General features: G+C 34.4%; 1 protein-coding gene across 9 annotated transcripts in view; it reads right to left on the bottom strand.

The window, feature by feature from the left end:
* Positions 1-27,451, bottom strand: part of LRBA (LPS responsive beige-like anchor protein) — a 772,859-nt gene that overhangs the window by 125,035 nt on the left and 620,373 nt on the right. For all 9 annotated transcript variants that reach the window (XM_027067081.2, XM_027067078.2, XM_027067090.2 and 6 more), the window contains one exon: positions 20,785-20,937. In XM_027067081.2, the coding sequence (XP_026922882.1) occupies positions 20,785-20,937 (153 nt within the window). The remainder of the gene's footprint in view (positions 1-20,784; positions 20,938-27,451) is intronic.

Here is a 27,451-nt window from a genome sequence, read left to right as displayed (position 1 = left end):
ACATTCTGTACTGATTATTTCCATTACTAATGGTAAATTCCTACAGAGCAGGGTTCTATAATATTCATCTTTGTATCTTCCCAGAATTGAGCAACATATTTGGCAAATGGTAGGTACCAATAAATATTTGCTGAAAGCAACACTGGACTTTGAGAAGCAATGAAAGAAATGTGCTGAAAAAAGACTTTTTAAAATGATTTTCTCTACATGCAAGTCATGCATTATAATAAAATCTTTCTCTTTCAAGTCTACAACTCCAGACTATGAATTCATAATTTATTTCCTTTATGGGATCATCAATTTCATGTTATCCATAACCACTAATTTTTTGGAGTTGAAATGCATATTTTATCAACCAGTGCTAGATTATAAACATTTAATGCATGAATTGCAGACACTTTTACGTAAAGAGTAGGCTGAACACATTTTCACAGGCGTAATAAATAACTTCAGATGTCCTTGTAAGAAACTCAGACATAGTGCTCACCCATTAATTTTCCTACTGAATGCATTTTCACATCAAAAAAGTGTTACCTATCATTATTTTGTGTTACCACAGTAAAGATTTAATCTTCTTTTACATCACAATTCTCTTGTGTCAGTGGCCATGTGATCATTCAATATTATACCTATTCTAAATCTGTCATAATACTTAAAACCTACTGCCCTTATTTAATATCCATTATCTATTAACTGTCAAAAAAGGTTGAGTAACTTAACTATGGTCACAAGTTAGCTAATACTGAACATTGGGGACAACTCTCCTATTATTGAGTATATATGAATCATACATGTTCATGCATTTATCATACAACTTTACAAAATTATTGAGGTAGTTGATACGGAAGTATAAAACATGACCGAATCTATTACATATGCTAATTCTGTTACTTAAATTGACCTGAATTATAGGTCTATCACTGAATATTCACTGGAATCATACTAAATTTAAGCCATTATTATATATTATATTATATATTATTATATATATTTATCATATAATGAGAAAGAAGAAAAATTAGGCTAATAGCAGCAGTATTATAGTAGTATAATACATGGCGGAGTAAAGAAACTCATAAGAGAAGTACAATGTACACCCGGGATTTCATAGAAAAAAAGACTCTGTAGTCATGGCTCTTGTATTTATATAGTGTGCTGATGAACAACCTAGAGCTACACTAAAATCCATATATAACTTTTAACTCTCCAGAAACTTAACTGCTAATAGCCTACTGTTGACGGGAAGCCTTACTAATAACATAAACAATCAATTAGCACATATTTTGTATGTTATATGTATTATATACTGTATTCTTATAATAAAGTAAGGTAAAGAAAATAATATTAAGAAAACCATAAGGAAAATTCATTTAGAATGCTGTAGTGTAAAAAAAAAAAAAAATCCATGTATAAACAGACCCAAGCAGTTCAAACCCATGTTATTCAAGGATCAACCATATATCAGAAGGACTAAAGTGAGATTTAAATTTGCTTTGTTTGGGTCTTGGGGAATGGAATAAATATCAATAGGAAGAAATTACAGGGAATAGCTTCCTCACTATACAAGATATTTGAAAATAGAATGTCAGAGACAGAAAATTCCTATGACAATATACTTACTACAGGCATAATTTTTATGTAAGCTGAGGTCTCCATGGTGAGTTTGGGGCAGGCAGTTCTGTAAGAAGGAATCCCACTTATAGTCATGATTTAAATGCAAGAGAACAATATGATTGCACTGCTCATTTGGAAGATAGATCCATCAGCGGGATATTAAATATATAAAGAGGTAGGGAAACTAGAAAGAACCTTACTGGATACTCCAAATAAGAGATAAGAAAGGCTGGTATGGTGAAAATGAGCCAGAAGAGTCAAGAAAAGATGTTTTAATTACCTCAATCAATTACATGGTAATATTAGCTATTACATACTTGTAAGATAAAATAGGATTTTAAAAGTTTCTTAATGGCACTATCATTTATCCTATTATTATCATTTCTTAGCTTAGTATGTTTTGAAATCCATATCAAAAATACATTAACTATGATACATATAAAACTGAATTTATCTTTCTCAAAAAGTATATCTCTTCCTCTTCCTGTAATACATATTTCAGTTGTAAGATAATTCACCCAGTAATCTCATTTTAAAATCTCAAGGTCATCTTCAACTTCTTCTATCTATTATGACTCACATATGTAGAATATCTTCTCTATCCCCTCTGCCATTGTTTTAACTAGGGTTACAATAATTTCTTGTTCAGTTCCCTTTAACTATAACAGCTTCCTAACTCATTTTCCTGTCTCCCCCACTTCCCAACTCTAGCCTAAAGTTCACATTGCCACCTTCCTAATGAATAAATTAAATATAATTATGTCCCTTCTATGTCTTTCCAGTGGTTCTCGGCTGTCTGTAAGATGAAGTACCAACTCCTTAGCAAGCTATAAAGGCTTCTTCATAAATATGGCCTCAACCTACTTCTCAAACCTTATCATTGGCTATTCTTGACCAAGAAACCCATGCTACAGCCATACAGAAAATCCCATTATTTCCTGGTCATTTCAAACATTTTACAGACTCTAAGCTTACTCATTTCATATGGCAATTGTCAAATGTCAGGTCCTGGGCAAGGGATTTTTCTTTTTCTTTTTCTTTTTTTTTTTTGTTTTTTGTTTTTTTGTTTTTAAGACAATGAGAAAGAGAGAGAGTGAGAGGCAGGGAGGGGCAGAGAGAGAGAGAGAGAGAGAAAGAATCTTAAGCAGGCTCCACGCTTAAGAATCTTAAACAGGATCGATACAGGGCTCAATCCCACAACCCTGGAAAAATGACCTGAGCTGAAATCAGAAGTTGGATGCTTGGGACACCTGGGTGGCTTAGTTGGTTGAGCTTCTGACTTCGGCTCAGGTCATGATCTCACAGTTTGTGGGCTCAAGCCCCGCATCAGGCTGTGTGCTGACAGCTCAGAGCCTGGAGCCTGCTTTGGATTTTGTGTCTCCACCTCTCTCTGCCCCTCCCCCATTCATGCTCTGTCTCTCTCTCTCTCTCTCTCTTTCTCTCTCTCTCTCTCAAAAATAAACAAACATTAAAAAAAATTTTGTTTTAAAAAGAGTTGGATGCTTAATTGACTGAGCCACCCAGGCACCCCTGGACATCTTAAATCAATCCATGTTTAATAAATAAACCAATGACCCTTGTATTCTATTAATAGTTGATTCCCTAGAATGATTGAAAAAATAGACTAGTAAACTTTTTTCTAATATATAATATACCCCCGTTACCATTTTGCAAACACAATGTACTTATTTTTATTAAAAATAAGACCTACTCAAAATTAACAACTCAGGAAACAACAGATGCTGGCAAGGATGTGGAGAAATGGGAACCCTCTTGCACGGTTGGTGGCAATGCAAACTGGTGCAGCCGCTCTGGAAAAGTGTAGAGGTTCCTCAAAAAATTAAAAATAGAACTACCCTACGATCCAGCTATAGCAGAAGGAATTTATCCGAAGGATACAGGAGTGCTGATTCAGAGGGGCACACGTACCCCCCAGTATTTATAGTAGCGCTTTCAACAATAGCCAAATTATGGAAAGAGCCTAAATGTCCATCAACTGATGAATAGATAAAGAAGATGTGGTTTATATACACAATGGAATACTACTTGGCAATGAGAAAGAAGGAAATCATGCCATTTTCAGCAACGTGAATGGAACTAGAAGGCATTATGCTAAGTGAAATAAGTCAGTCAGAGAAAGATAGATATCATATGTTTTCACTCATATGTGGATCTTGAGAAACTTCACAGAAGACCATGGGGGAAGGGAAGGGAGAAAAAACAGTTACAAACAGAGAGGGAGGGAGGCACACCATAAGAGACTCTTAAATACAGAGAACAAACTGAGGGTGGATGGAGGGGTGGAGGAGAGGGGAAAATGAGTGATGGGCATTGAGGAGGGTACTTGGGATGAGCACTGGGTGTTGTATGTAAGCGATGAACCACGGGAATCTACCCCAAAAACCAAAAGCACACTTTACACACTGTATGTTAGCCAATTTGACAATAAGTTATATATATATATATATATATATATATATATATATATATATATATATATAAAAGCTATTCACTAAAGAAAATTTAGAAGAAAGGAGAAAAACAAACTCTCCCCCAGCATCAACTATTAAGGTGTTGGTGTATTCCCTTACATTTTTATTATGTATAGATATCATATACATAAACATTATTTATATTTTTTAGATTTATTGAAGTACAACTGACAAAACTGTATATGTTTAAAGTGTACATTGTGATGATTTCACATAGGTATACTTTGTGAAGTAATTATAACAATCAACAAATTAATTAAACAGAAGGTGGGAGAGGAGGGGCAGTAAAAGAGAGAAGGGTGAGGGAGAAGTATGCATGTGTATCCATTGGGGTCACCACGTGGAATATTTGCAGGCAAAGTAAGTAGCTTATAAAATGTGAGAGAATATACAACTTTTGGAGAAGTTTAAGTCGCTCAGCATGACTATATTCTGCAAGAGTTGAAGTTGGGGAAGTAGGCAGACACTTGTGAAGGATCTTGTATGTTACACAAGGTTGGTAAACCTTATATATGTTATAAAGCCTGAAAGACTATAAGTAACCACTAAGGTATTTTAAACACAGCATTCGTGAGAGCCTCCAATTCAGGGAGCGCCCAATTTATAAAAATCTAGATACGGGTGAAAAAAATAGTTGTTTTATATGATTTCTTATGGTGCCAAATAGAATGTTCTCAGAATGATACATAAACATCCAACTGATGTGCTCCTAGATGCAAATGAAATTTCTTCAAGGAATCTGGATCACAACATATGCCATTTTACTTTTAAGAGGGATTTGAATCAGAATCTATTATATATAAGTCTCTGGTATAATTATTCAGTCTAACTGAAAACTGTAATATAGCTTAATGAAAAAAAAAGTGGATCATAAAAAGATTATTTCAAAGAATGTTTTAGAAAAGACAGGTTAATGTGAGGACACAGCGAGCAGACAATCATCTGCAAGGAAAAAAAACCGGGCTCAGATGAAACCCAAACCTGCCAAACATCTTGATCTTGGACTTTGTTTCCAGAACCATGGAAAAATTAATTTCTATTGTTTAAGCCACTGAGTCTGTTGTATTTTGTTACAGCAGCCCTAGCAAAATAATACACATATTTAATATGTATGTATAAGGTTAAGTATTATGGGTTGTGTTCTCCCTAAAAAGATGTTGGAGTTCTAACTGCCAGTACCTTAGAATGTGACCTTATTTGGAGACAGGATCTTTAGAGAGGTAATGAGGTTAAACTGAAGTCAATTGGTAGGCCCTAATTCAATGACTCGTGTCCTTATATAAAGGAGAAAATCTGGACACAGATATAGACATGCACACAGGAAGAATGCCATATGAAGATCAGAGTTATGCTGCTGCAAGACACAGAATTACAAAACTGAGAGTCCTGGAACAGGTCCTACCCTCCTGTCTTCAGAGGAAGCATGACCCCGTGGACACCTTGATCTCAGACTTCTAGTTTCCAGAAGTGTGAGAAAATAAATTTCTGTTCTTTAAGGCATCCAGTTTGTGGTACTTTGTCAGAACAGCCCCAGGAAACCAGTACAGTAGGGTTATAGGAAAAATGACTTCTAAGAACTTACATGGCAACTAAAAGTAATAATGTACACTACAATGGATCCTGTAGTGTAGGGTAAAAATTCTGCAGAGAACATTATTAAGTCAACTAACAAAAGAGACATATGGAAAGTACATTAAAGTACTGGATTAATTTAAATTTATGAAATGGTAAGTGTTACTGTGGTCATATAAGAAAATACCCCTATTTTTAGGACACATATACTAAAGTTTGGGGGGGGGTAAAGGATCATGAAGCATGTAATTTACCCTCAAATGATTCAGTAAAAGTATTGTGTGTGTGTATTTTATATATATATATTCATATATGGTTGACCCTTCAACAACATAGGTTTTAACTGCATGGGTCCACTTATACATGTTTTTTCAATAAATATATGAACTTAGAGTATCAATATAATACAGTATTATAAATGTATTTTCTCTTCCTTACAATTTTCCTAATATCATTTTTTCTCTAGCTTATTTTACTGTAAGGATACAGTATATAACACACAACATGAAAAATGTGTGTTGGTTATTTATGACATTGGTAAGACTTCTGACCAACAGCAGGCTATTCGGAGATTCAAAGTTTCTGGGGAGTCAAAGTTATATGTGGATTTTTTATTGCAAATGGATGGGTATTGGCACCCTTAGCACCCTGTTATTCAAGGGTCAGCTGTATTTAGATATGTGTGTGTGTATCATATGTGTATACACACACACAGAGTGAGAAGAGAACAGAAGAGAAGGAGAGACAGCTCAGATAAAAAAAAGAGAGGGGTGTAAAATCTTACCAATAAACTGGGCAAAGAGCTTATGAATGTTCTATGTGCTATTTTTATTCTTGCAACTTTTTGTAGGTTAAAAATATTCTCAAATAAAATGTAGAAAAAAATGTTAATGTTCATGTTCAAGTAGGGCATAAATATGTAAACAAAAAAATGAGGAAAAAAAGAAAAAGGGACGGAGAGGGAAGAAAGAAAAAAGAAAATTCAGGAATGGATTTAAGCAAGGAATTCTAAAATACCTCAGAAAAATGAGATGTACCATGTAAAATTCAAGCACTATGACATTTAATATAGTATTTATTATTACAAAAAAATGCAAACTAAATTTGCCTTTGCTTAAAAATAAGAAACCACAGGGGTGCCTGGGTGGCTTATTCAGTTAAGTGTATGACTTCAGTTCAGTCTCATGGTTCGTGGGCTCAAGCCCCGCAACAGGCTCTCTGCTCTCAGTTCAGAGCCTGCTTCAGATCCTCTGTCTCCCCTTTTCTCTGCCCTTCCCCTGCTCACACATGTACTCTCTCAAAAAAATAAAATAAAAAAAAAGAAACCAGAATATCTACCCTTTACAGAAAATATCCTAACACTTATTTGAAATACCTGTTAATAGAAAACTAGACTACTTTTTCATATTTATACAATAATCTCACAACCATTCATTGTTTCTTAGCATTGAAGGTACTATGATATACAACCTAAAGTTTATTTTCTAATGATAGTTCTAAAATATAGAGTGAAAAGAATCAACCAGACCATAAAAAATAATCATGCTGGAAAAGAATGAAACAATCCTCTTCCTTCCTTCCTCTTTTTTTTTTTTTTTTGTAAAAGGTCACTTTCTGGCTACTATAACCAAGGAAATTTGCTGGTTTACACAAACGTTTTAGCTGGAAAAGATTTGTTGGATATGTACCGCTTATTGGCAAATAAAACAGATATAAATACCACAGTAAGCAGTCACTTACTGGGTATCACTGTGCAGAGAGTTACATGACAGCATCCACAGGCAGAAGAAAACCCACAGCAAAGATAACTTCTCAGGTGTACTGCCACTGTGGGTGACATGACTCAGTGTCAGAAACAAAGGCAGTAAGCTGCCGGAGGCAATGTCTTCCCAGCCCTACAGAGCACTGCCAGAAGCAATGGTGGTCCTGAGAAGAACTAGGTGAGTAAGCATTCATCTGTGAATTCAACTTCCAGTCTCACATTGTGAGCCCATTAGTCTCACTTTTCTTCTTCAACCATTGTCATTAGTCCCTGGCAGAAAGGAGAATTTCCAACTGTACCTGGCAGCACATTACTAAGATGATTTATACAAAGGTTAAATTTTCTATAAAATCTACCTCTTCTTCCTCCTCCTTCTCCTTCTTAATTCTAACCTCTAGAGAACTTAAATTGCTCTGGATAAGCACTAAATTCACCAAAAATGAGGTTTATGTTTTCCCCTGAAGTCAGCACATTAAGGTACTTCAACAACTTAAAGAAATAAATTAAATTATTCACATATTTATTCATCAATTATTTGTTTGGTACTTATTCTGTACTATCCTGGGGGTTCAGTGGTAATTGCCAGAAAAGGAGATTTGCACTCCCTTCCAACCTCAAAACAGTGGGAAAAAATGAACTTCAAAATAAATGGCTAACCGTATGAATAAAGATAAACTTAGATCTGTTTTTCATACCAGAAACCAAGGATCAGACACCTAAATGTGAAAAAAGTGAAGCAAGTATTGGAAGAAAGCATTAGTGAATTTCTGTGCAGCCTGAGAGTGGGAAAAACTGTATTGGAGAGTAAAGGAATCAGTCTAACATGGCCACTGCCTAAATTTTTTTCACATCCCAATTACTGATGGATATTTTGGTTATTAACTTGCACTAAACAAATATGCAAGTGGTAACACATAAAGCAAAATTATTTGTCACAAGGAAAATAACTGTCAAGGTAATAAGCAAATTTCTTCTTTCTGGCTAGCACTTTCTCAGCCAAAACTTTTCAGAAATACAAATATAAGCAAAAAAAAAATTACTGTATGGGTAAGTAACTGCCCTTCCAGGGGATTCTGATACAGATTGTGTTTCCATGTGCCATATTTTAAAATACACTACTATGGGGCGCCTCGGTGGCTCAGTCAGTTGAGCGTCCGGCTTCAGCTCAGGTCATGATCTCGTAGTCTGTGAGTTCGAGCCCCCGGGCTCTGTGCTGACAGCTTGGAGCCTGGAGCCTGCTTCGAATTCTGTGTCCCCCTCTCTCTCTGCCCCTCCCCCACACTCATGCTCTGTCTCTCTCTCAGAAATAAACATTAAAAAAATTTAAAAAAAATAAAATAAAATATACTACTGTAAGTGATACAGTTTACACCTGAAACCAGGATTCTATTTATAAAAAGGAAGAGAAGGTCCAGTAACCAACAGCCTGTGAGTCATACATGTAGAAAACCAAATTGAGAACGAGTTATAGGAAGGCCATAGGGTAATATGTACAGGTGTTTATGAAAGATTTTGAGGAAGATGAGAGTTACGAGAAAAGCTGTTTGCAAGTTTTTGTTTTATTTTGCTTTTTGAGGAGGTGGTGGTAAGAAGGGTAAGGATATGAGTTTTAAGATACAGTTTGGTTAGAAAAGGAGTAGAGTCACATTGCAATAAATAGGAATAGCATGTGGCAGGGACTGTGGTAAGAAAATAATGACATAACCTAGGAACTAGAAGTTATTCTAGAACCTAGATGCTAACACAACTTTTGTAGGTATTATAGAAGCTAGAAGCTACCAACTACTCTATGTTCCTAGGTCAGGAGAAAAAGAAATCTGCATTCTCCCACACTTAGACACTAAGCTGAAGTCTGCAGGGATGAGAAACCACTATTAGACACAACGCTTTTCAGAATTATGTAGATGGGGTATATGTGAGGAAGAATTATTTTATTATTCTAACAAAATTTAAAATGCTCTTTATATGTTATGTTAATATTTTAGCAAAATATTAATAATGTTAGCAGAAAGTCACTGAAAGTTTCATACTTCAGAATAAACACAGATTTGGATGTTTTTCCAACATGAATGTAGTATACCTAGGATATAGTATCATTTCACTTTATTTTGCTTGTATAAAACACAATAATATGTCACTAAACAAAATACAGTTTATGTTTCATTTATCCAGAATTCAGATTTCAGGTCTTCAGAGGATCTAGAACATATCAAAACTCAAGGCAATTGAAGGCCACGAGGAAAACAAGTACAAGGCTTATGAGCTTTAAAGGTGGAAGTTACTAGGTCATCCTTCAGGCTTTTACCTTAACATATATGCATAAAATAATATAACAGCTCCAAGAAAGATGGAAACCTTAACAGAGAAAAGTGATAGGAAGTGACAGCTGACACAGGAAAGAACTCTGAAATGCTGACAGAAAAGCTAAAAGAAAGCAGAGGAATGTGGGTCATTTTAGCTAAGGAACAAAAAGCTTTATTTATCTCAATAACTTTTCAGGACATCACAGAAAATATCTGAATATTTAACAATGAGTATTCCACAAAAGGCTATTTAAGTTCAGAATTCTCTGCTTAAGAGACAGGGAAATGTGTAATCCATTTTATAAAAAGATTTTTTTTCAAGAGAAACAGTGAAAAACATTGGTATTTGAAAATATAAACTTCAATACTGCAGAACTTTTTCTACTTGGGAATTATCCCTTTCCTACATGATGCTGAGTATGTGAGATACTTTTTTTCATTTTGGAATATTTCTACCAAGGTAAGAGTAGCAAATAAAATTAATAAGTATTTTTTGCTGTCTTAGCTTCTTTAGAAGACATAGATTGTGTAACGCAACAGTTACATAACACTGTGCAGTGGGTTTATAACACATATAGATGTAATATACTTATGGCAGTAGCACAAAGTAGAGGGGAATGAACTGAGCTGAGTTTGAACAAAGTTACTATATCCAACTGAAATTAAGCTGGTATTAATATTAAGTGGATTGAGAATAAACTAAGATGCATATTGTCCCTAAAGTAATGACTAAGAAAACAACTACGAGAAGAAATAGTGAAAAAAAAATTAATGAAATAAAATTGTAAACTAAAGATGATCTGTTTTTTTTTAATTTTGTTTTAACATTTATTTATTTTTTGAGAGACAGAGACAGAGCATGAGCTGGGGAGGGGACAGAGAGAGAGGGGGAGTCACAGATTCTGAAGCAGGCTCCAGGCTCCGAGCTGTCAGCACAGAGCCCGACACGGGGCTCGAACTCATGAACCATGAGATCATGACCTGAGCCAAAGTCGGATGCCTAACCCACTGAGCCACCCAGGCACCCCAAGATGATCAAGAAAATTATAAAGGGAAGAACAGAGAAACAAAAAGACCCAAGACTAAAGGACCTAAATAGCAAAATGGCAGACATGAATCTAACCACATCAATCATTGCGTTAAATGGCAAAGACTATCAGACTGGATAAATAACTGTATCCATCTATACGCTATCTACCAAAGACACACTTCAGAATCAAATACAAAATAGGTTGAAAGTCAAAGAAAGGAAAACTATATACCATGCAAACAGTTACTGTAAGAGAGCTGTTCTAGGCTACACTAACATCAGGTAAAACAGACTAAAAAATTACTAGAAACAAAGAGGGACAACTTATAATGAAAAAATAGTTCATCAGGAAAATATAATAATTATAAACACATATGCACAGTGGTAGGCTGAAAAATGCTCCCACTGCCCCCCAAAAGATATTAAATCATAGTCTCTAGAACTTGTAAATAGTACTTTATATGGGAAAAAGGTCTGTTAAATTAAGGATCTCAAGATGGGAACATTATTCTGGATTATCAGGGATGACCTTAAATATAATCACATGTATCCTTATAAGGGGAAGGTAGAGAAAGATTTCACTACAGATAGAAGAGGAGATGGTGATGTGAGGGCAGAGGTGGGGATCTTCTGAAGGGTATGTAATACTCATTTTGGACTTCTTTCACAGAATAAATTTCTGTTGTGTTAAGCCACCATGTTTTTGGTAATCTGTTACAGTAGTCATGGGAAACTAACATATACACCTAACATCAAAAATACACGAGGCGAAAACTGACAGAAGAGATGGTAATATTTGAGGACTTCAACATCCCACTAGTAAAAATGGGCTGAAACAGATAGAAAATCAGTGAATATATAGAAGATACATCTTCTATATAAATAAATAAATTTATTGAGCACAATAAAACAATCTGACCAACTGACATCTATAGAACACTCAATAGCAGAATACCCATTCTTCTCAAGGGCAAATGGAGAATTCTCCAATACATACCATATGCTAGACCATGAAGCAAGTGTCAGCACATCTAGAACAACAGAAATTATACAAAGTATATTTTCCAATCACAATGAAATTAAATTAGAAATGAAAAACAGAAGGAAATTTGGAAAATTCATAAATGTTTGAAAACTAAGCAATATATTTCTGAATACTCCATAAGTCAAAAAAGAAATCACAAGGGAAATCAGAAAATGTTATGAGACAAATGAAAATAAGTAAACAAAATAACAAAATTTAGGTGATGCAAGCAAAAATAGTACATAATGGGAAACTTCTAGTTATAAAAGCCAGTATTAATAAGAAAGAAAGAAATAAAAACCTACTTTCCCAAATGAAGAAACTAGTAAAAAAGAAAACTAAACCCAAAGCAAGCAGAAGGAAAGAAATAATGGATATTAGGGTGATCCCCCAATGAAAGAAAAAACAGAAACATTAATACAGAAAAACCAATGAAATGAAAAGCTAGTTCCTTGAAAAGATCAACACAACTGACAAATCTTTAGCAAGACTGACCTAGAAAAAAAAGATGATATAAATTACCAAAAATCAGGGATGAATGAGGTAACATCACTATTAACTTTAGAGAAATTGAAATAAGGCATATTATGAACAACTTTGAACCAATAAATTAGATTAAATGGACAAATTCCTAGAAACATACAAGTTACTGAAACCGAGTGAAGAAAAAATTAGAAAGTCTGAATAAACATGTAACAAGTAAAAAAAACAAAAACAAAACTGAATTGGTAATTTAAAGTCTTCCTCCTTGGGACGCCTGGGTGGCTTGGTTTGTTTAGCATCCAACTCTTGATATTGGCACAGGTTGTGATCCCATGGTTGTGGGACTGAGCCCCACATCGGGCTCCAAGCACAGCATGGAGGCTGTTTGGGTTTCTCTCTCTCCTCTCTCTGTCCCTCTCCTACTCATGTGCTCTCTCTCCCTCTCTCTCTTAAAACAAATAAATACTTAATAAAATAAAATAAAACAATATAAATTAAAATAAAACAAAATACAATATAATACAATACAATAAAAATCCTCCTCCAAAGAAAAGCCCATGTCCAGTGGCTTCAGTGGTGAATTCCACCAAATATTTTCAAAATGTCTTTCAGAAAGTAGGGAAAGAGAAACACTTAACCATATCTTATTCTATGAGACCAATGTCATCCTGGTATTAAAGTCAAAGATATCATAAGAAAACTATATACCAATATTCCTCATGAACACAGATGCAAACATCCTCAAAAGTAATAATTTCTCAACAAAATATTAACAAAAACAACAAAATACCATATATATTAAAAAGATTTATACCATCCAAGTATGATATATTCAAGGACTGCAAGGTTGGTTTAATATCCAAAATCCAATTAATGTGATATATCATATTTCACTTTTTGTTTCTTGTTTGGAAAACTTCCCTATTTCAAGATCCCTACTCCCTATTTCAAATAGGGAAAACTTCCCTATTTCACAAAGGAATCCTTCTGTATTATCTCCTAAAAGTTTATCATTTATCTTCATATTTAAAGCATCAATACACTTTAATTTTTGTTTGTGGCATAAGAACAGTTCTGATCTATTTTTTCCATATTGATATGATTATGGGATGAACTATATTCCCCCAAATTCATATGTTGAAATCTTAACTTCTCTGTAACTCACCATATGATCTTATTTGGAAATAGGATCATTACTTACGTAATTATTTATGTTAAGATGAGGTCATACTGGAGTAGGGTGAGTCCCTAATCCAATATGGGTGGCGTCCTGATAAAAAGGGGAAATATGGACAAAGAGACAGATGTGCATAGAGGGAAAATGCTGTGAAGAGACAAGACACAGAGAAGATGACTGCATATGAACGAAAAAAGGCCTAAAGCAGATTCTTCCCTCACAGCACTCACAAGGAACCAACCCTACTGAACTTTGTTCAGACTTCTAGCCTCCAGAATCGGGAATCAACAAATTTCTGCTGTTTAAGCCACTCAGTTTGTGGTTTGTTACACTTTGTTACAGCCACCCAAGAAACTAATACAGTAACTATCTCAGCATGAAATCAAAAGTCCTTCTTTTCCCCAAAGATCTGCAACATAATAGATGTCCTGGCCTGTTTCTGGGTTCTGTGTTCACTTCAGTTAGTCTACTTTCTCCTGGTTTCCCCTAATTACTATAGTTTTAAAATAATTCTTGATATATAATACAGCAAGGCCCCAAAACCTGTTCTTGTTCTCAGAAAAGGTCTTGGCCATAATTGGTCCTTTGTCCTTTATTACCAGTTTGTCATATTCCAACAAACAAAACCTATTGGGCCTTGAATTGATAGTTACATTTAATCTATACGTAAGTTTGGGGAGAATTAATAACCTAACAACATCAAACATCTTTTTTTCTACTTAGATGTCCTTTTCAAACTAGAATTTTCAAAGTTACATACCAGGAGCAAAAGCAAACCAACGACAGTATTTTTGGTGTTGTTTTTTTTTTTTTTTTCAAACTTCACACATACCTGCTCCACCCCCCCAGAGTTCTGGATCTGACCACTGCAGGGAGTAAAGAAAGGGTGGGAGGCTTATGTCCATAGTTGAGAATGATTACCAACTACAGCCATCATGGCTATTTACATTCTTGGCCACATCATTATCAATGTAGAAAATGAAAAGGCAACAGGAAAAAGAACAATATCAAAAAATTATGTTAGCCCCTGTTGATTCTATCCCAAAGAACAGAAAAATATTGCCTGGTCAGCTCTCTTTAGAAAGATTTTTTAATGCCATTTTCCTCAAAAATGGAAGCAAAGATGTGAATAAAGGTTAAAAAAAAAAGTGCAAACCCTTTCAAATCTCAAACCTCTCAACCTTACAGTGTTGCTAAACACTGAAAATTGGGACATAATATGATAAAATTGTATCACTTCAAACTCAGTCATCTCAAGCTGCAGCTCTTGCCATTATGTACATATAACAGTTTTTCATTAAGGACATGAGATTTATAGTCTCAACTATTCTGTCATCGCTTAAGATTTGTAAATTTTCCAAATTCAAAGGAAGTTATGAAATACTGACCTAATTCCTTCAGAGATAAAAGATCTATGAAGGTTTAAGGTGAATAAATTTAAATCTTAGCAATAGATTAAAAAAAAAAACAAAGTAGGTTGAGAAATCTGAAAATGTTTTTCTCAGACAATAATATAAAAAGATATCATCATTTTTAATTTGTCCATGTATCATCTGAAAAGGAGATAAGATACTCATTTTATTTTTCTTTACCTTCTCAAGGACGTAACTACTCATGTCACCATTCTGAAATAGTAGAAAAGACAAAAGCTATAGAAGATACACAAAAGCAAATGTGATTCTAACTGAAAACCTCAGGATAATCCATCAATAGAAGCCTTGCTTATTAGATTCATGCCACCTCTCAGCCTTTGAGAAGCCTCCCACTTCAAAAATCTAAGTTATCAAAAAGGAAGTAACCTACAAAAGAGTAGGGATATCGTCTGTCTTATTCACTGAATCTAGTTTGCTGGTACAAACATGGGCGCTCAATAAATATCTGTAAATGAAAGAATTATTTTTATTAAAATTTGAATAAATTACACATCCTTTGGCTAAAACAAAACGCTCCACTTCAACTTTTATAAAGAGACCTATCATTACTGTTCAGAGTATGGGTTTCTTTGTCTCTTGAATTTCAACTTAAAACTCCAGGGTTGTAAGAGGCAATATAATATAGGTCCATAACATGAGCATTATATCGTAAAGATAATTGATGAGCAGTCTGAACTCATACAGTGTTATATTATTTTAAAGTATGAAAGCCTGTTTCTCATTTGTATTTCTGAAGCAGTTTTGGAATAAAAAAATTTTTTCTGGTTCAGGTAATATTAAATAACACAGGCCAATCTCTGGGATGTAGTTAAGATTGTTTGGGTTTTACCCTGATTCTAATTATTCAGAACAAAGAAAATATAATTCATTTACCTGAAAGACTAATCAGACCTAGGTGGGTTTTCCTTCTAAAATACACAGGATATTGTCTTCTGTCCATAAATCCTACACTTTAGCCAATTTGCCAATCCTACATTTAGATCTTCATTACTTGCAGAAAGCTCTGAGGATTAAATTGGTTAAGGTAAGATAGTAGTTAGGGCCCTCTAACAAAAATAGAAAATGTGGCATTACAGGTCCACCATCAAAATCATGCTACTAAAATATCCTATCCCCTTGAATTAATATCTGGGCAAACAAATACATTAAAAAGACGTGCTGGGTATCTTAAAACGAGTATGTCAGTTAATTAATTCTGTGATCCCCTGCTACCAGCGAGTACTGTACAATCTGTTATTATTCACTATCCTATAGATCATCTGTTCTTGGTGCTGGTTTGTTCCAGGAAGAGAGACAGCTGCAACACTATATCCCTGTTCAACCTGAGGACCATCTGACTTTAATTGTAACACACAGCTTGATGTGGCTCTGGCTATGAGAAGCCAAAGTATCGTCTGTAATAATCTGGAAAAGCAGAAACCTGCCAACAGAGGGCTGAAAACAGGGACTTGTGCTGTCTGGCTGCCTGACGGGCTGCAGGAAATATGATTAATGAGTAAGGTATAATGATATCAGGAACCCGATTAGCACCACAAAAAGGTCACAGATCAAAGTAGTATGCATTTCATGAGCTACAATCATTGCATAAAATCTGTGGACTTGAAGAGGCAACCAAAAAGAGGAGGAGGATAAAATCCTTACTTGATAACATGCTAACAGATACATAAAATACCATACTAATAATTTAATCACTTGTAGAAAGTGAAGAGGAAATTATAAAATGAATCAATACAGACTGCACTTTAGGAGAGCTCTGCTCATCACAAGTGTATAATAAATATTTCTGAAAGAATGAATGAGTTATTGAATTCTTTCATAAAGATACATGTAAGTAAAATCAAGTATCTTTCCTAGTTACAAATGTAAAAGATAAGAGATTTGATATTTGACTCTATGTTTGCATTTAATCTGCAATGAAATTTTTATACAGTTCTTTTAAGAATGCAAGCTCATTCAGAGCCTGAACTATGAAGACATTGTATAACTCACAGAGGAATCACTGGCACAAATGCTTAATAAAGTTAATTCTAAGTTATAATAAACATGCAGTTGTAAAATACTATTTTGTATGTAATTTCATACAAAACAGCAGGCAAAACCTAAATCTTATTGAAAACAATTTGTTAACCTTCTTTTCCATGGTGCCCTTGGGAAGCCCATCCCGAAAGATCTGGCTCTTCTGAGGTAAAGGTTGTAAGAGCAGAGACAGGAAGTACTATGAAGAGAGGGGCTTACCCAATTTACACAATTAAATTCTCTTAATTGTCAAAATAATGTTGAAAAGCTTTTAATATAACTTATTCAAATTTTTTTTTCCTTCGGACCAGATTTAAGTAAACACTCTAACAAACTCTTCATACTCTTAATAGTACTAAACATGGTAATAATTAATTGAGATTTGGCTCCCTTGAGACTTAAAATTTTAAATCATATTTAAGAAAGTGTTTCAATAATAAAATGATCTGAACATGATTTAAGTTTTTTTCTTTAAAATATATTCCTGAAGAATGAGAATGATTATTTATACCTTTCAAATGTTATATAAATGTTATTTCATACCTACCTAATAGTGAAACATTTTTTTTAAAATGGTGATTCAAAAGAAAAATTAAAAAATGAAAAGACAGAGGCACCTGGGTGGCTTAGTCAGTTAAGTTTCCGAATCTGGATTTCAGCTCAGGTGATGATCTCATGGTTTGCAGAATAGAGTCCTGCATCAGGCTCTGTGATGAGTGTGTACCCTACTTGGGATTCTCTCTCTTTCTCTTTCTTTCTCTTTCTCTCTCAAAACAAATAAATGAACATTTTTTTAAAAATGAAAAGACAAGACTAGGAGAAAATTATTCACAAAACATATGTTGGATAAAGAACTTTCACAAAGAATATGTAAAGATTGCTTACATTACATAATGAGAAAAACAACCCAACTTAAAAATAGGCAAAAGATATGAATAGTTCCAAAGAACACTTAAGGGAGTGCCTGGGTGGCTCAGTCGGTTAAGGAGCCAACTCTTAATTTCAGCTCAGGTCAAGATCTCGTTGTTTGTGGATTCAAGCCCTGCATTGGGTTCTGTGTTCACAGTGAGGAGGAGCCTACTTCAGACCCTCTGTCTCCCTCTCTCTGCACCTTCCCCGCTTGCACATGTGTGCGCTCTCTCTTTCTCTCTCAAAAATAAATATTAAAAACAAATGTTTTTTAAAAACAAACACAGATGAGTACAAAATAAGCCTGTGAAAAGGCAGTCAACATAATTAGTCATTTTGGAAATGCAAATTAAAATTACAACGAAATACCTACTAGAGCAGCTAAAATAAATAATACTGACAATACCAAGTCTTAGCAACTTATCATGTGACCCAACAAGGAAACTCCTAGGTATCTATCCCAGAGAAATGAAACCAGATGTTCACCCTAAGACATATGCAAATATTCATAATAGCCTCAAACTGGAAAAACCCAAATGTCCATACACTGGTAAATAAATAAAATGTATTATATCTATACAATAGAATATTATGCAGCAATACAGTATGCCGTAATACATATGCAACATGGGTGAATCTCAAAAATATCATGATAAATAAAAGAAGCCAGGCACGTATTACATGATTTCATTTATATAAAATTTCTAAAAAAGTTAGAAAAAAATGTCTCTATAGAGACAAAAAGTCCCAGAGCAGGGACTGACTGCAAACAAGTACAAGTGATGTAAGTGTTCCAAAGCTGCATTGTGGTGATGGTTATACAATTGTCTAAATTTTCTAAAACTCAAAGCAATGTGCATTTTTAAAAGTAAATTTTGGGGCACCTGGGTGGTTCAATCTGTTAAGTATCCAACTCTTGATTTTGGCTCAGGTCATGATCTCATGGGTCATGTGATCCAGTCCCACATCAGGCTCTGCTGACAGCACAGAGTCTGCTTGGGATTCTCTCTCTCTCCCTTTTTCTCTGCCCCTCCCCTGCAGGTGCACACTCTCTCTCTCAAAAAAGAAAAAGTAAATAAATAAATAAACGTTAAAAAAAATAAAGATTAATTTTATGGTATATACATTATACCTCAATAAATGTACTTCAAAAGGGCAATTACTGAAATAAAAAAAAAGAACTTGTGGTATAACTATACCTTCTATTGACTTCCAATAGTCTCTGAGGGGTGGGAGGGAATCACACAGCCATAGACAACTGTCACATTTAAAAGTCTGACATCTCCTTCAATGTTTGCTACAACTAAGCTTTGTGTTGGGCTCTCATTTTAATTATAATCTTCCAAATTGCATGGGGTAAAAGTAAAATAAAACATGTACTTGAGGACTATGATAGAATAATGTTAGGTACTACTTTCTAAGTGCCTACTGTAAGCCAAAGAATATTACATACATAATTACAATTTTATATTCATAATTTTCAGACTACATATAAGGAAACCAAAGCTCAGAAAGATTAAACTGCCTAAAGTCCCATAATTAGCAAAGGGATTTATTCAAGATTAGAAAGTTGGTCTAACTCCAAGGACTATGTTCTTTCCATTTCCCCTGCATTGCTTCCAATATACATAAAACGTGAAATTTCAGTAACAATGGGATTGCAATTAGGATCTGGAAGACAGGATTAAAATATAAATGTTGAGGGGCACCCGAGTGGCTCAGTTGGTTAAGCATCCGACTCTTGGTTTTGGTTCAGGTCATGATCTCACGGTTTTGTGAGTTTTCGCCCTGCATTGGGCTCTGCGCTGGCAGCATGGAGCCTGCTTGGGATTCTCTTTCTCCCTCTCTCTGCCCCTTCTCCATTTGTACTGTCTCTGTCTCTCTCAATATAAACAAAACTTAAAAAAATATATAAATGTTAGTATAAAAGGTCAGAAATGTCACTTAGAAAACTAAAATGCAATAGTTTTCCTTAAGTGTAAATTAAAGACACGATGGAATTTAGCTTTCTTTTTTTTTTGTTTTAAACTAATCTCTCTGCCCAACATAGGGCTTGAACTCACAACCCTGAGATCAAGAGTTGCTCTACCAACTAAGCCAGTAAGGTGCTCCTAGATTTCACTTTTAATATGAAGTATGACAGAGATTCTACTTTTAAAAACTGAGAATAAAGGTCCCAGACTCCAAACTTTTATGAAACTTAAAGGCAAAAACGGACAGACAGAACTTTTTCGTAAAATAATTTAGAACCCATGAGAGGATTTTAAAGAGTTCACTAGAGAGGAGTCTGAAGAAAAATAATGATTACTGGGCTTTTAAGTTTTTAAATTTTTATGTTCTGAATATTACATGAAGATTTCCTTTTAAAGAAAGATAATACATATAACTTGAAAATCTTTTTTCTATTACCAAAATGTGCAGTGGCCTTCTATCCCAGAGCACAGGATTACGTTCTTTACCTAGCACAAGAAACTCATGTTTCATGAAGCATACAATTCCAGTTTTACTTATAATTTCCCTTATAATTCTGAGGCACCTGGTCATGATTTCACGGCTCGTGGGTTCAAGCCTCACACTGGGTTCTGTGCTGACAGCTCAGAGCCTGGAGCCTGCTTTGGATTCTGTGTCTCCCTCTCTCTCTCTGCCCCTCCCCCTCTCATGCTCTGTGTCTTTCTCTCTTAAAAATACATAAACATTAAAAAAAATTTCCTTTATAATTCTGAATTATCATGTGCATATAAAGGTTAGTAACCTACATTTCACATAAAAGGACAAAAAAAAACCACTATACTTTTCAAGTCAATAAAATTTAATAAAATATATATGGAGATTCATGAACTATTTTGTTACTTTCAGTTATCTCTATCAACTACAATTTTGTTGAGAAGAGCAAGGGTTAATGATAATACCAACACATGAAAGATACTTTGAGAAAAGGCTCATGACAGAGTAGATGATTACTATCTTACCAGTCTGTTTATGCGAACAAATTCTTCTGAGGTTTTGGCCCAAGGAGGAAGTTCAACATCAGACACTACTGTCCCATCATCCATCACTCCAAGATTATAATTATTGAAGTTGACAAACATCTCAGGAAGATAATAAAATTCAGGAATCAACTCCTATATAAAAATAAAAGACATCATCATATTATAAACTGCAGAATACTGACTAGATATTCATAAAATGGCATAGTCATTTCCTTTTGTGCAGAACAACAAAATAAACACAAGAAATTTTTTCCTTTCTCTATCACAGATCTATCACAAAGTTACTGTTAAGGTAGACAGTTCCCATCCAACCAAATTTAAATATTAACACCTTACCAGTTGGCATGTGCTTCCTTTTAGGACAATTCTCGTAACTCAAAACTCTTAAATACCAACATTTGAGTATTATTTGAGGTTTGACAAAATAGGAACAGAGAATAACATGCTGTTACAGCTCAAAGTAAATTTTTTATGAAGTATGTGGAATTTTTGCCCAAAAGACCAAAATCTTTAAAAGTATTAAAACACAACTGCATTGGTCCCTTCATCAACCAGGATAGTATTCATTACATTTAGCTATGATTTAACAACATGTTTTGCTCACATTTTAAAACATTCAAGTTTAGTTGTAACACACTACTTTTGAGAAAAAATATTTACAAGGAGTCTAAAAAAATGATCTGCAATAAAAAACTTGGTAAAATTAAATATATGACTTTATTAAGAACACTTAAAATATACTTCATTAAGGTATTTTATAAGCAGAAAATGAAGCTAGTTAGGGTTTTTGTGTACAATAAGCCCCATGTATAACTATTTCAGAGGTCCTGTAGATCAGACTTTAAATCCAGTCTTGACATGGGTCAGTGACTCAGTGGTCTTTAGGATACCCCCTCAGGGCCAGCCAAGGCAGGCCTGGCTTTCCAAATAGTTGAGTAAAATAGGGAGGTCATCAGATTTTGGACAAGGTCAGTGTGAACTTTCCAGAGTAAAGAAAAAAGATCCAGCAGGAATTAAGCTATTATCACCTCGGTCATCCATGTGAAATGTTGCTTGACTTTGAATTGTACATCCTTTGTTTACAATCACAATAATTAACTAAGCAGGGTAAAAATGAGCTTGTCCTCCAAATGCCTGACAATCACCTGATCATTAGATTTGAAAAACATTTCAATTGGGCATTTTTTTTAAAAAAAAGGAAGAACCCTGTTAGAAGTTAAACCATAAATGAAATGACACAGTGATCATGCAAAAATATTAAGATTCTCATCTTCAAAAATGATGCATCTTAAGTCTTAACCGACAAAAAGAGGAAAGATGTATGTGTGTTATTTTTATGTAAACAAAAAGCTATATCCAATATGTTTGATATTGCATGAGATGAGTCAGGTGTTAAAATAAACTCTTTATTTTATTTTATTTTTTTTGAGAGGGACAGAGGGAGCATGAGTTGGGGGGCGGGGCAGGCAGAGGGAGACAGAGAATCCCAAGCAGGCTCTGTGTGGTCACATAGAGCCCGATGTGGGGCTTGAGCTCACAAAACTGTGAGATCACATCTTGAGCCGAAATCAAGAGTTGGGACACTTAACCGACTGAGCCACCAGGCGACTCTAAAATAAACTCTTAATAAATCTTACCACAATTAATCTTAAGAACTTTACAACATATCACCTTCATTTTAAAAATGAACTAAGGGTCAAAGAAGTTAAACAAATTGCCTAAGGTTACACAGCTGACTTATGATAAATTTAGAGCTTAGATCAAGATCTGTCAAACCCTAAAGGCTATGCCCTTATTCGTCAAAATAAGCATGAGTTCTACTTAAACAGTATACATAATATATGCACATATGTATGTATTTTAGAGAAAGAGAGAGAGTGCGAACGGGGAAGAGGGGCACAGTAGAGAGAATCTCAAGCAGGCTCCATATTTCACACAGAGCCCAATGCTGGGATCATGACCTGAGTCTAAATCAAGAGTTGGACACTCAACCGACTGAGCCACCTAGGCGCCCCAATACTAAATGTTTTAAATACAAGTTTTTAATATATGTTCAAAGTAATTTTTTAAAAGTAAAAAAGATTTTTCATTCTTCCATAAGAAAGTGCTTTCCTGGGGCGCCTGGGTGGCGCAGTCGGTTAAGCGTCCGACTTCAGCCAGGTCACTATCTCACGGTCCATGAGTTCGAGCCCTGCGTCAGGCTCTGGGCTGATGGCTCAGAGCCTGGAGCCTGTTTCCGATTCTGTGTCTCCCTCTCTCTCTGACCCTCCCCCGTTCATGCTCTGTCTCTCTCTGTCCCAAAAATAAAATAAACGTTGAAAAAAAAATTAAAAAAAAAAAAAGAAAGTGCTTTCCTGAAAAAAATTATTATGTGTATATATACTATATATATAGTATTTTTATGTAATAAAATTAATCAAGAAGAATTTTATAGTATGCTATAATTATCATTTACCCAAATATGAAGGTAATTCACTTTATTACTAATTTGCTAAAATGTACATTCAATAAATTATAACTTTGAAAAATTGTACCAAAATGTCTTATTTTCACTCCAAATTACTTGTGCTGAAAAGAAGAATGTTACTTCTCCCAAGTCTTGTTCACAGTAAGAGGGAAGATCACACTTGTGTATTCAAAATCAAAAGCATATTTTGGCCTAATTATATACAAATTCTTTTAATTTCAATAACATCTGCCTGCCCCCATCCTTACCCCAAGGTTGTCCTGATTAGAAGATGTTGCCTTTCTTTTGCCTGTTATACTGACTCTGCTCATGTGTGATAATTTTTCTAGATTCAAAACAATGACAATGGCTGAATTTTAGATACTAGGTTTCTCCCAAGTTTTAAAATTTGGGAGAGCAGTCATTTTTATTGTAAATGAAAGATATACACTGCATAGTAAACATATGTAAAAATAGTAAATATAAAATAGTAAAATAATATTTTATATTATAATTATAATAGTAAAAAATATTTGAATAATAGTAAAATAAAAAATAGTAAAAATAAAAGCATACTCTTTTTCAAGACCACATCTAGAAAGCAGAAATCAAACAGGGTGATACTTCATAACAATTTTCATACAAAGAAAGTCTTCAAATCTTCCTATGTATGGCACTAAAATTCTTATGATTTTGTATATTTTTCTCTATCTTCTACATGTGTCATTTTATTCAAGTTGCTGAACAAATTGACAAAGACATACTTGCTCAAAATAGAAATGCCCTTTCTCGTTCTTTTACAAGTTCTAAATTCAATGAACAGAAATATAGTTTGTTCCCAGCTCACTGTATTTAAACACATAAATTTATTCTGAATTTAAATTATTTTGTTGCTTTAATACTAACAGCTTACCTTACATATACATTCACTTAATTTAATTAATAGAGCAAAAATGCACATAAAACAAAAATGAAATAATTTTTAAAGTTTTATTTTATTTTGAAGGGGGGAGAGAAAGAGAAAGCACGTGTGAGCAAGCGTGTGTGGGAGGGGCAGAGAGAGAGAGAGAAAGAGAGAGGCAGAGAGAATGAATCTAAAGTAGGCTCCGCACTGTCAGCGAGGAGCCCAGTGCAGGGCTTGAACTCACGAATAATGAGATCATGAACTGTGCCAAAATCAAGAGTTGGGCACTTCACGGACTGAGCCACCCAGGTGCCCCCCAAAATAAATTTTTAATGAAAGATATAAACAAAGCGATTTTATACTTTTGAAGTCTTTAGTGCACAATTTTAAACTTACAGATCTCTAATTTCTATTATGCTGGCAAGAAAGTAGTAAGTCATCAATTTCCATTTAATTACCATAGATTTTATTTGTGACTTCCTTCTAAGGATATCCTGTAAATGTTATACAGTGGGCATTATAAAAATATTTCAAAATTAAAAATTTATTAAAAATTAAGCTTAATATTTCACTTTTTAGTGAGAGATGAATTAAATCTCTATTTTTTACCTCTCACCCCAAACCTCTCCAATTTCAAAAGAGCAGTCATATAGTTCCAGAACATTTGCAGGGTCTACAGCAGAAGCCTCTTGAAGACACCCTTTTTTTCTGTCTTTTGTGCAAGTCTAAGCAAACAGAACCAATTATGTAAGGTGTCCAGAAGAAGCAGTTTCAAAAGTTAGTATTTTTTTTAATGTTTTATTTATTTTTGAGACAGAGAGAGAGACAGAGCATGAGCAGGGGAGGGGCAGAGAGAGAGGGAGACACAGAATCGGAAGCAGGCTCCAGGCTCTGAGCTGTCAGCACAGAGCCCGAGGTGGGGCTTGAACTCACGAACTGTGAGATCATGATCTGAGCCGAAGTCGGATGCTCAACCGAGCCACCCAGGCGCCCCTCAAAAGTTAGTATTTTTAAAGATAGAAGCTAAAGAAGAGGGAGGTTGTCCCCAAGATTAGAGAAACATATTTCTCAAAATCTATATATAATCGGCTTTTGGGAGAGGTGGGGATGAAGAGGTTAAGCTAAAACCCAGGGGATAGCAAGCAGTGATCAGGGTCATTGCCTGCTCATATAGTACCTATTTATGGATTAGAAAAAGGTAACCCTTCTAGACTTATGGAGCAAAAGGGTACTTAGTTTGGTAAGTATGCTACTGGCTGGATTTCAGCTCCTATTCCTTCCTTCAGTCAAGTGCCAGTACATACAATCTGCCCAACTGCCCAACATGGTAGGCTCATGGCGGTGCACTTAGGAAAGCTAGTCCCTTGGCACCAAGGTCTTTGTAATCAGCAAGTATTTCTTAACCCAAACAGAGCTGCCTGCTTCCAAAAGACCATGAGGATACGACCAATGAATAAGATGGACAGAAGATGTGAGGGCCACTTTTCTAGGTATCACATAAGTCTGGAATAAGAGGTCCCTGCTCTACTCTCTAATGACTGTGAATGAATTTCCCACTAGCCTAATATGAAGAAGATGTGAATTCATATTGGGACATTTCTTATACACTTGAGTAGTTGGTAATTATGAATTATATATGCTCCAATCATAAAAAGATATCAATATATTCAATGATAATTTTTTTTCTCAGTGATAATTATTTCTAAGGAGGCAAAATGGTAGGAAGAATGCAGTACAGGAAGAAATATAATGTAAATGCTACTTTCATTAAAAGAATAAAACTTCATAATGAATAGAACTGTTGAATTATTATATTGTACACCTGAAAGTGATATAACAGTGGATGTTAATTATATATGAATAAGAAAATATAAGCTAAAATATTTGAAAAATTAAAAATATTAAAGAATAAAACGTTAAAGAAGTTCCTCTTATTTCATTATTTTATTAAGCCTTAGGTAGGCTTCTGAAGGGTAATAGAACACATTATCACAAAGAAGTATTCATTTACTTTTTGTTCTTTGCAGAAAACTGTGTTAAAATCTGGGATATAGAGACATGATTATCTAAATTTCTAAATAAGAGTGAAAGGATACATTTATTGGGAGGAAACTGGTTGTAGGAACAAACAACACTCCAGAAATTCAAAAAAAGAAAATGATGCATAAATGTTGGGGTGGACAGAGAAACCTTTAGGGAAAGAGCATAATACATTGTATTTCCCTAATACAGTGTTCATCAAACGGTACTGTAATTGTCTGCTTCTATCTCCCTTTAAATTGAAGTTTCCATGAGATTGAAGACTACCTATCTTGTTCAGCATTAAACCTCCACAGCCTAGGCACAGTGTGTAACCCATATTAGGCATTCAGAAAAACTCTGTTGAATGAATGATTGAAAATAGTATTTAAAATAAATAATCAGAGAAGAAAGATGAGAATAGTCCTGAGAAGGGGAATACAGAGATTGAAATATGCCTATCATTTGTTTCCAGTGATCAATGAAGAACAATTTAATTGGTTTAGAGAGGACTGTATACATGTAGTGGCAGATGAAACTAGAGATATAGGTAGGGTCAAACTGTGGAAAGCCCTGAATGCCAGGCTATGAATTTCAGCTTTTTCTTCATAAGAAAAAAATTTTCCATTAGGAAATTTTAAAAATGAACATGAATTTAAAATGATATAAATGTTTCTAAGAAATTAACAGTGAAGAGAAAGATTACAAAGAATCTACATGTAATATCAAGGACATAATCAAGTAAGCACAATTAAGTTGAGTAAAGAAGGGACCGTATACACTTAAAACATGTTACAACCTCATTAAAAGAAAATCTGCATAAATAAATCAGTTGATAGGAGTTGGAATACCCTCTTACTGTAAAACAAATACACTGAACTCAACTGAGATACAAACAACATTTGACAAAAAAGTACATATAATGCCTAAAATTTACTATGGATATAGTGACATTCAAGTATACGTTGCAGAATTCCATCTTAATCCTAAAAGTATCTTCCTAAGAACCATACTTCAATACCAAACATTAAGTTCAAAATTATCTCCTTTGACAGACGATATTTAGTAACAGAGTCAAAGATTTTGTCTAATACTTCTAATGTACATTTACAAAGTGAAGTATGTTTTATATTCATCAGAACAGAACATTCTGCCCTGGATAAAAAACATATGCTCAGGAATTCTTTCTAACACCAGCGGAAAATGAGAAGCAAAAAACACAGACAGAAGACAGAGATGTTTATAATTCACATTTTCTTCTGACTTGCTGACAATAA

This window comes from Acinonyx jubatus, chromosome B1 (assembly GCF_027475565.1).
Source record: "Acinonyx jubatus isolate Ajub_Pintada_27869175 chromosome B1, VMU_Ajub_asm_v1.0, whole genome shotgun sequence".
Lineage (NCBI taxonomy): Eukaryota > Metazoa > Chordata > Mammalia > Carnivora > Felidae > Acinonyx > Acinonyx jubatus.
This window is presented reverse-complemented; position numbering and strand designations above follow the sequence as displayed.